General features: G+C 63.3%; 1 protein-coding gene across 1 annotated transcript in view; it reads right to left on the bottom strand.

The window, feature by feature from the left end:
- Window positions 1-505: 505 nt before the first annotated feature.
- EIPR1 (EARP complex and GARP complex interacting protein 1) overlaps window positions 506-10,166 on the bottom strand; it is a 69,382-nt gene continuing 59,721 nt past the window's right edge. Inside the window, exons 6-9 of the mRNA XM_068974261.1 lie at window positions 8,787-8,923; window positions 5,148-5,315; window positions 3,675-3,842; window positions 506-911 (exon numbers count right to left, since the gene is read on the bottom strand). Coding sequence (XP_068830362.1) covers window positions 737-911; window positions 3,675-3,842; window positions 5,148-5,315; window positions 8,787-8,923 — 648 coding nt within the window. The 3' untranslated portion in view covers window positions 506-736. The remainder of the gene's footprint in view (window positions 912-3,674; window positions 3,843-5,147; window positions 5,316-8,786; window positions 8,924-10,166) is intronic.

Below are 10,166 nucleotides of genomic sequence, written 5' to 3'. Positions count from 1 at the left end.
GGAGGGGACTGCTGCCGAGAGCCGGAGGGCCAGCCTGGGCCTGCATCCCAGCACCAATCCATGCAGAATCCGCACACGTTCAGTCGGTGCCAAGTGTGAGTGAGGTGACGCTGCTGGTCCTCCAGCCTCCAGTCGGGGGGCGCACGCAGGACCAGCCTCTCCGAGCTGAATGCGCCCGCCCCACAGAGGGCGCCCAGGGGAGGAGGGGTTCACCAACAACCTAGGGCTTAGCGGGAAGGCATCCGAGTGACTGAGGGGGCCCCGACCGCACGGTGACGTGGGGGCCATCAGCCTCCAGCGCAGGACCCTGGGGAGCGTGGCGGCCAGGGACGGGGCCTCAGCCGGGGCAGACTCGGGGCACCTGCAGCGTCAGCACCCCCCGGGTGCAGCAGGCCCACCCGCCCATCCTCCGGGCTGAGACGGGGAAGACCGAGCGGAGCCCCGGGGAGGATGCCAGGGGCCGCCCTGCTGCTTTTATTCCATTTAATCTCGCGAGAAGACGACGTCGACATCAGGGAAACAAATCACAGGGAAATGCCCAACGGCCCTCAGAGCCGGAGGAGAGCGCGCGCCCCGCTCGGCCTGGGCACCTCTGTCTCCAGGGCAGAGACGGCAGGCGCAGAGGCCAGCGGGCAGAGGCCCTGCCACTGTTCGTGGGCGCCCGTGTCCGACGGGGCTCTGCCTGGAAAGCCTGGGCCCCACACGCCGCGGCTGGGGTCCCTAGGCAGCCCGGCGCTCACAGCAGGATGTGGTACTTCAGCGCCCGGGGCACGCGGTTGATGACGAGCCTTCCGTCGTAGCTCAGGGAGGCGAACAGCCAGGGATCGGCTGAGGACCAGTCCACGGCGTACACGCTGTCCTCGTGCTCCTCGTAGGTGGCGATGACGCTGTCCTGAGGGGGCTCCTGGCTCCTGCAAGGCACCAACACATGTGAGGGGCGGGCGCCCTGCCCCAGCCGCAGGCCTGGTCCCAGGAGCTGAGGGGTGGCGGGGGGGCGGGGGGAGGCGGCCGTCTACTGCCCGACACCTCCTCCTGGGGGCCACCCTAGAGGGGTCTCAGGGCCGTGGGGGCCATCTACTGCCCGACACCTCCTCCTGGGGGCAGGACCCCAGGGCCACCCCCAGAGGGCCCTACGGGGCAGGGTGGGGTACCATCCACTGCCCGACACCTCCATTAGCCCTGAAGCAGGACGTGCCTGCGCTCAGGGGGACGGTGGCTGGGTGGAGAACGGCTGATGGTCTCGTGGTGTCTGACAGAGGAACCTGGGGACCAGACAGCACAGCTTGGACTGGGGGCAGGGCTGGCCGGAGCCTGCGGGAAGGGCCAGCAGGTCCTGGCTGGAGTTGTGACTTCCCCATCAACCCCTGCAAACGGGGCTCACGAATCCCTTCCCTGGGACACCGGCCGGACAGCACTCACACACGCAGACCCCCGGAAGCCCGCAGAGCTGCGCCGCCCACCCGGCTGCAGAGAACACAGGCCTGCAGCGCGCCAGCTGCTTCTCCACCGGAGGGCCTGGGGCGCTGCCTCCCATCTCACCCATGCTCCCTGCCCACAGGGCTCTCAGCACGCGGGACCCTTCTCGGGAGACCCCGCCCCGCAAGCCCCCACTCCCAGGTTTCGGACCCTTCTCGGGAGACCCCACCCCGCCTATCCCCTGATCTGGGGCTCTGGGACCCTTCTCCGGAGACCCCACCCCGTGTGCCCCCTGGTCCTGGGCTCTGGGGACACTTCTTGGGAGACCCCCACCCCGCCTGTCCCCTGATCTGGGGCTCTGGGACCCTTCTCGGGAGACCCCACACGGCATGCCCCCTCCTCCCAGGCTCTGGGGACACTTCTCGGGAGACCCCACCCTGCCTGCCCCTTGATCCGCCCCGCATGCCCCCTGGTCTCGGGCTCTGGAGCCCTTCTCGGGAGACCCTGCCCCATGAGCCCGTCCACCCGGGCTCCGGGACCCTTCTCGGGAAACCCTGCCTCACGTGCCCCCTGGTCTTGGGCTCAGGATCCCACTCATCCCCTAGCCCTGTCCTCCCAGGAAGCCGGCCTGCAGTGGCCAGCAGGCAGCCTGGTATAAACCCTTCATACAAGTCCTTAGAGGGGTCCCATTCCCCCGATTCACTAAGATGTGTAGACCAATCCCAGGAGCAGGCTAGCAGGAAACTGGGCCAGCTCACAGTGCCGCTATCTCCGGGCATGCCTGCCAGCCACATGCCTGCCCCCCTCCTGGTGAGCCTGTCTGAAGCTGTCACGCACAGCGGGGATATCCCAGGACCACTCGGCGCCAACAAGGCAGCTGCTGGCTCTGTTTCCGGTACAGACAGGACGCAGACTCCTGCCTGGCCGAGAGCAGACAGGACAGCAGAGGGCCCCGAGCCCTGCACGTGGCAGGCCGCTGGGCTGAAGCCACCACAGCTGTGTCTAAATGATGCATTTCCCAGCGTCTGAACAGGAAAATGATGGCGTCAAGGGAGACAATCAGTAGGTCACTGCCAAGTCAGCCTCTCACGTGGGGATTTTTCCCTGTGACTCAGCTGGTAAAGAATCCTCCTGCAATGCGGGAGACCCGGGTTTGATCCTTGGGTTGTGAAAACCCACTGGAGAAGGGATAGGCTACCCACTCCAGTATTCTTGGGCTTCTCTTGTGGCTCAGATGGTAAAGAATCAGACCGTGATGCAGGAGACCTGGGTTCGATCCCTGGGTTGGGAAGATCCCCTGGAGAAGGGAAAGGCTACACACTCCAGTACTCTGACCTGGAGAGTTCCACGGCCTGTGTATCTATGGGGTACACCAAAGAGTCGGCCACGACTGAGCGGCTTTCACTTTCACCTGGGCGGTCGGCGGGCAGCAGAAGCAATCAGACAACAGCAGAGAGTGAGGAAGCTCAGGACAGAAGGACATGCCCCTTCACACTCCAGGGCACAGGCTGCCTGACTCGACGGGCTCTGCTCCAGACACCCCGGCCCCAGACCCGACTCCAGGGAGGCCTGAAGCACGCTCCCTCACACCAGAAGGCAGCCACCGCCACGGAGACACGTCCTCCCCAGAGCAAGGGGCATCTCCTGCAACACCCAGGCTGCTGACGCAGGGCACCGGCCCTCCTGGGTGCCGCCGCCCTGGACTAGGGCGCCCTGTGTGAGCCCCAGAGCCCAGGCCCCCACAAGTCTCAGGGCCTGGGCCCCAGGGTGAAGAGAGGGCCCCTGAGCAGACACAAGTAGGGTTGGAAGGTCCAGGGAAAAGACGCCACCACGAAAAGATGGTGCGGCTGTCAAGGCAGGCACCACGTCGAGGTCCCAGCAGCACCTCAGGGTCCCTCAGGGGAAGGGGCGTGGGGGACGGACCAGGTCTGGGCCTGCGGTCCCACCCTGCCCCCTGCCAGCAAGGGCAGATGGGCCACAACCTGACCCAGGACAGCACAGCGAGCAGAGACGCCCAGCACAGTCTGCCCCAAGGGGCATCCCGAGAGCCAGCGGGGGCCGCGACTCACTCCCGAGGGTGCAGACCAGCCACGGTCCTCACCGCCTCACCTGTGAAGCTCAGCAAGAACATGGACAGACGCGTTTCAGAGGCCACGCCAGACAGCATCGCTGAGCCACCCGACCCCATCACCCACGCCCCCACCACAGGGACCCGGAGACGCTCCCGCACGCCTGGGCCGCCCGTCGCACGCGCTTACTTCTCCTCCAGACGGCGCTCCTCCTGGTCACTCAGGTCGTCGTCATCCACCAGGTGGCCGAAGGGCTCGGAGGAGATGGACACCATGTTGGAAAGGATGACCCTGCTGTCGCTGCTGCCCGTGAGGACCAGCTGGTCGTGCGAGTGGTTGTAGCGGACGTTCCATACCCTGGGGGTGGGGGGAGAGGGCGCTGGGACCATCAGCCCTCCTAGACGGGGCAGCCTCATCCCGCTCAGGCCAGCACCGGGTGGTGGTCAGCAGGGGCAGGCTCGCGGCGCAGCCTGAAACCTTGTAAATCCCAACTGACAAGAGACACAACCAGACGGCAGCAGGGACCGCAGGGGGCTCACTGGACTCCTGTGCAGCAGGCACACAGGCTTCCCAGAGCACCAAAGGCCATAACCGCCTGAGAAGCATAGTGTGGACTAGAGATGACGGAGACACGAGCCCGCCCCGGGCGGCCTCCAGGAGCACTGCCCCGGCCAGGGCCGCCCTCCCGTCTGGTCTGGTCACTCGGCCCGGCTTCCTTCTGACCCACAGGACCCGAGTTCGCTGTGCTGAGCCACCCGCCAGGCAGCTGCTGCAGACCCGGGGCTGGGGGGTGGGCAGCGGACAGCCAGACAGCCCACTTGGGTCCAGGGGATGGGAGCTTCTTCCCGGACTGCAGGCATGACCGAACTGTCTAAACTGTACTCCAGCATTCAAGTGGTAAATACACACGAGCACACACAGAAGTGTGCATGCCCACAGCAGTACACAAATATGCACGCGGATGCAAGCACACACACATGCATGTATGTACACAGATGTGTACATGCACACAGCAGCACACGCTGACATGCAGACATAAGCACACTCAGGCACACGTGTGCATCCAGACAGAAGCATGCATGCACACACACGTACGTACACACAACTCAGGCACACGTGTGCATCCAGACAGAAGCACGCATGCACACACACGTACGCACACACAACAGGCTTTATCTGGATGAAAACGATTTTCTCCGACTTGATCTCTTTCACTTAGCAAAAAGCCCCAGCACGTGGTGAACACACAGCTACAGCACGTTAGGGAGAATGGCGGGTCTTGGGGGTGCTGCGTGCTGCGCGCCCAGCCCTGCCTCACTATCCTCCCCATGGATGCTGCTGGACTAGCCTATCTGGCCTCCTGCCTCTGGGCACTGGGCTCTCCACCCCCTGCATGGCACACAATGCCCCAGGAGCATCTGGGCACACTCACTGTTGCATACGTGAACCAGCACTATTTCAAGAGGAGACAGAGTCTAATGTTTTTCTTTTCCTACGTTTATGAATCACATTCAGATTTGGAATTTTTTCCTAAAGAAAAAATAAAACTGGTTGATTGAATGAGTCACAGCAGCACAAACTAGGCTGGCTTCTGCCTTTCCAAACGGTGACGTAATCAGCAAAATAAATCACCTAATTACTGCCCCCCCGCCAGGCACGCACCAGTGGGAGTGCTCCTCCAGGGTCTTGACGGGCTCGGCGACGTTGCGGGTGTCCCAGAACTTCACCTTGCAGTCGTCCCCGCAGCTGGCCAGGTAGTACTGCCTGTTGGGGTTGAAGTCCAGGTCCCGCACCAGCTGGCCGTGAGCGCTCTCGATGCGGTAGGTCTGGCTGGGCGCGGGGGGTGGACGCACAGGTGAGAGGGGGCACACGGGAAGCACTGGCCCCCACAGCCTCTCCCAGGCCCCGGCCAGGTGGGGTCCGGGCCGGGGGCTCCTGCTCACGGTCGGTGCCTGGGATGGGGGCTGGCTGGCAGCTCTCAAGGGGGTGACCTGGCATCTTGATGAGAGGGAGCCAGAGAGAGGGGACTGTCATGGAGAAGCAGAGACAGACTGGACAGCCCACGTCCAGAAGGACCAGAGAGACAGAAAGGGGGCGGAAAGCAGGATGCGGTGCTGACGGCGTCGGAGGCACAGAGACAGGAGAGGAAGGAGAAGTAGGAGAAACTGCAGAAACGCTGAGGGAGACGCCGCCTGTCACGGCCAGGCCCGTCCCTCACCCACGCACACAGCCTGGGTGCCGACACGCCGGTGGGAGGGGCTGAGCCACAGCTGCTTATAGTGCACACGTGCACGTGTGCACATGTGTACATAACGCACACAGCACACACACACGTGCGCCCTCACGGGTACATGTGCCCACACATATAGGTATACATGCCCACACGCATGTGCAGAGGACATACACGCAGGTGCGGTGGGAGGGACTGAACCACAGCTGCTTAGAGTGCACACGTGCACGTGTGCACACGTGTACATAATGCACACAGCACACACACACATGTGCGCCCACACGAGTACATGTGCCCACACATACAGGTGTACATGCCCACACGTGCGTGCAGAGGACATACACACAGGTGTGCACACATGTACACAATGCACGCAGCACACACGTGTGTCCGCATGGGTACACGTGCCCACACATATAGGTATACATGCTCACACGCATGTGCAGAGGACATACACGCAGATGTGCACACATGTACACAATGCACATACCACACACATGTGCGCCCACATGGGTACATGTGCCCGCACATACAGGTGTACATGCCCACACGCATGTGCAGAGAACATACACGCAGGTGTGCACACAGGTATGCAATGCACGCAGCACACGTGTGCGCCCGCACGGGTACATGTGCCCACACATATAGGTGTACGTGCCCACACATATAGGTGTACATGCCCACACACATGTGCACAGAAGAGCAGGCACACACACACAGGTGCACACACACATGCACACACAGACCTGACTGCTGCCCCACCACCCAGCTCCAAGCCGCCTCTCACAGGGTGTGGAATTACACTGTTCCATCTCTACAGCGACCCCCTCACGTCACACACCCCAACCAGAGGAGCGGTCATCCTGAGGTGGGACAGCGGCTTTGGACAAGAGGCCTGCGTCCAGCAGGATGGACGAGGCCTACCACGGCCCTGTGACATGCCCGTCATTCCACCCTCTCCGCGTGCTTCTCGGGGGGAGTGTCCCCTCCTGCAGGTGCTGGGTCACGTGCTCCCTGCAGCTCCCGGGGGGCGGCACCCCAGACCTCCATGCTCCCACTCAGGGCAACGATTTTAGTCCTTCCCACCGTTTCTCACAGGCCAGGTTTTCCAGCCCAAAGCCACTTTTAAATCGGGAACTGGTTTCTACATCCTGTACCTTTCAAGAGCCTAGTAATTTCTTCCTAAAACAAGAAGCCCGAGCGTCAAGATCTTGCGAGGGAAGCAGGAAAATGGATAACACCAAGACTGCTGAGGTCCCAGGGCCTGCGGAATGCTGACTCAGGCTTTCCTGCCAGCTCTGGGCGTGGTGGCCTGAACATAAAAGCCCCATGCACACCCCAAGCAGCGCGGGAAGCAGCTGGCTGAGCAGGCGCACAGGCTGTGGGCAGGAGAGAGACCATGTCGAGAACAGCCCGGCTCACCCGCTGCCAGAAACCCAGGGACGCCCTCCAGGGACGGCGGGCAAGGGGGCTGCAGGGCGCCGCCCCCCAGGCCTTGGATTTGGGGTCTGTGAGGTTAGCCTTAGAGGTTCTCATATAGACCCCAAAAACCTTCGCATCCTTCAAGGAACGATGAGAACAGGGAAAGACAGCCACAGGCCCTGGAGGCATGCATTCTGGTCCTGAGTCCCCACAGTCCAAGCCCACAGCTTTCAGCACCTCACAGCAAACCCAGCACAGCCCGGCACAGACACACACGTCGATTACGGATTACCCCTGCACTTTCGGGGAGCCCGGGACTGAGATTTCAGGCGGTGCCCCCACCCTTGAAGGCAACAGGAATTATTTCCCGACCTCCATCTCTGCAGCTTAGTGATAAATCACGGTGTGCTGAGGGGATGAACTGTACCTTAGAAAAGACTGCCGTGCTCCCGTTGCCATGGCAACAGAGCGCCCCCGTCACTCCTCTGCCTGTCAACCCACACCTGGCGCAGAGAAGCTGCTCTCTGTGCTCCGCCAGCAGCGCGGGCTGTCTGTGTAATGACTTAGGTGACACAGTGTGATCACCTCTGGGCGTGCGGCCCGGAGACACGGTGGCCCTCCCCGTGGAGTTGCCCATCACAGGGCCCGGGAGCCTGCGGTCACCGTCTGGGGCCTGAGCTGCTGTGAAAGCCTGACCCGGATCTCCACGGGAGACCGCGGCTGCCGAAGGGCACCCAGAGGGGCCAGGCCGCCCGAGAGGGGCTCGGACCCACAGCCCCTGGTGTACTGAAGGCGGGGTCGGAGGAGGAAGGCGGCTGTGCCCCTCCCTACAGCACCAAGACCACAACAGCCCGGCCGTGTGTTCCCCAGCAGAGCTGACCCGACCTAGCCGAGGCTGGGGCGGGGCGGGCGGGGCTCCGGGCGGCCGTGTGGCCCCCAGCAGAGCTGACCCCACGGAGTCGAGGATGGGGCGGGGCGGGCGGGGCTCCGGGCGGCCGTGTGGCCCCCAGCAGAGCTGACCCGACCGAGCCGAGGCTGGGGCGGGGCGGGCGGAGCTCCGGGCGGCCGTGTGGCCCCCAGCAGAGCTGACCCCACGGAGTCGAGGATGGGGCGGGGCGGGCGGGGCTCCGGGCGGCCGTGTGGCCCCCAGCAGAGCTGACCCCACGGAGTCGAGGATGGGGCGGGGCGGGCGGGGCTCCGGGCGGCCGTGTGGCCCCCAGCAGAGCTGACCCGACCGAGCCGAGGCTGGGGCGGGGCGGGCGGAGCTCCGGGCGGCCGTGTGGCCCCCAGCAGAGCTGACCCCACGGAGTCGAGGATGGGGCGGGGCGGGCGGGGCTCCGGGCGGCCGTGTGGCCCCCAGCAGAGCTGACCCCACGGAGTCGAGGATGGGGCGGGGCGGGCGGGGCTCCGGGCGGCCGTGTGGCCCCCAGCAGAGCTGACCCGACCGAGCCGAGGCTGGGGCGGGGCGGGCGGAGCTCCGGGCGGCCGTGTGGCCCCCAGCAGAGCTGACCCCACGGAGTCGAGGATGGGGCGGGGCGGGTGGGGCTCCAGGCGGCCGTGTGGCCCCCAGCAGAGCTGACCCCACGGAGTCGAGGATGGGGCGGGGCAGGCGGGGCTCTGGGCACGAGTCCGGCCCGGCCGCCACTGACCTCATGGTCCGTGTGTCCCAGCCTCGGATGGCCGTGTCGTTCGCCGTGGCTACCTGGGAGCAGTTGTGATGTGGGCTCCAGCGGCCTGTCGTGAACTTCAGCTGTCCTTTCCCTTCCAGCGACGCTGAGCTGGCCAGCTGTGGGTTTGGGGATGTTTTCAAAGGAAGAAGGAAAGAGAAGTAATTTGAACTCTATTCAGAACATTTAAGAGGATATCTTGTACAGGATATCGTTGAAGGTAACTGTTGAAAACAATTAGGAAGCTCTGTCATTGTTTTCTGCCCTTAAAAGGCAAGAATGTTTGAACCATATTTGCAAAAAACATATATATATATATACATTTATAAAATGGAGCACAGCAAAAAAATAGCAAGGGTATTAATAGAGCCTCTCTCAGACAGGATTTGCTGGTGTGTGATTAGAGGATCTGCTCAAATCTGAGGCAATGATACGGAACAGGCCGAGCATCTGCCTCCTCCAAAGACAAGGACGAGGCGGTAGGGGTCTGCACGGGCGGCCTCAGGTGCCGAGGGGCCAACAGCCACGACCTGACCACACACATGCTCAGACAGTCCCCGCCCAGCCTCGAGGGTCTCCAGCTCTGTTACCTGGGGGTTAATTAACCCCAGTAGGTAACAGTGGAGACCTTGGAGACCACCGGCCCTGGGGGAGCCTGGGAGACGGGCGCCCCACCCCGCTGCCCACCTGCCCTCAATCTTCTGCACGAAGGCCTGTCACTTGGTGGGGATGGACACAGGTGGCTCCAGGCTTGTCTGTGGCCCTCAGACACTCACCCCTCCATGACCCACTTCACTTAACCCTGAACACCAGCCTTGCCCTGCAGAACCTCTGAGAGGGGCCTGGGGTGGCCACTACAGTGCTGGACGGAGGCCCCAGGAATTCATCAGGCCCAGACTCAGCCCCACCAGGCGTGGCCCACAAGGCAGACGGTCAGTGCAAGGGTATTCGACTGGAACCTGGGGAGAACCACCTGCTTCCTCTCCCAGGAGCCTGGCCCGATTAAGAAGTCTGACAGCAGAGACAGCTTTAAGAGTGACTCTGAGCCAGGGCCCCATTTACGGTGTGACTGCAGCACCAGGGCTCACCGCCCAGGAGGCACTGGCCCGCTGGAGGCACCTCACCTCTCCCTCGGACAGTCTCAACCTGTCTCAGAAAACCTTTCTCCCCAAAGCCCACTTTCCCGCCTCACCGACTCTGCAAACCACGTGGACGACAGGCCTCGTGCCAGCCCATCTCGGCGCTAGTCCTCACGGGCATACGCACTCCTCTCCCGGGGGCGGAACGCCTGGAGTCCGTGCCCCGACTATCGGACAGAGGCCCACAGGGTCAGGACAGCGTCTCATCTCTAAGGTAACTCGC

The sequence above is a fragment of the Capricornis sumatraensis genome, chromosome 6, assembly GCF_032405125.1.
Source record: "Capricornis sumatraensis isolate serow.1 chromosome 6, serow.2, whole genome shotgun sequence".
Taxonomy (NCBI): Eukaryota; Metazoa; Chordata; class Mammalia; order Artiodactyla; family Bovidae; genus Capricornis; species Capricornis sumatraensis.
Note: the sequence above shows the minus strand (reverse complement) of the source record. Positions and strands in the feature narration are given on the sequence as shown.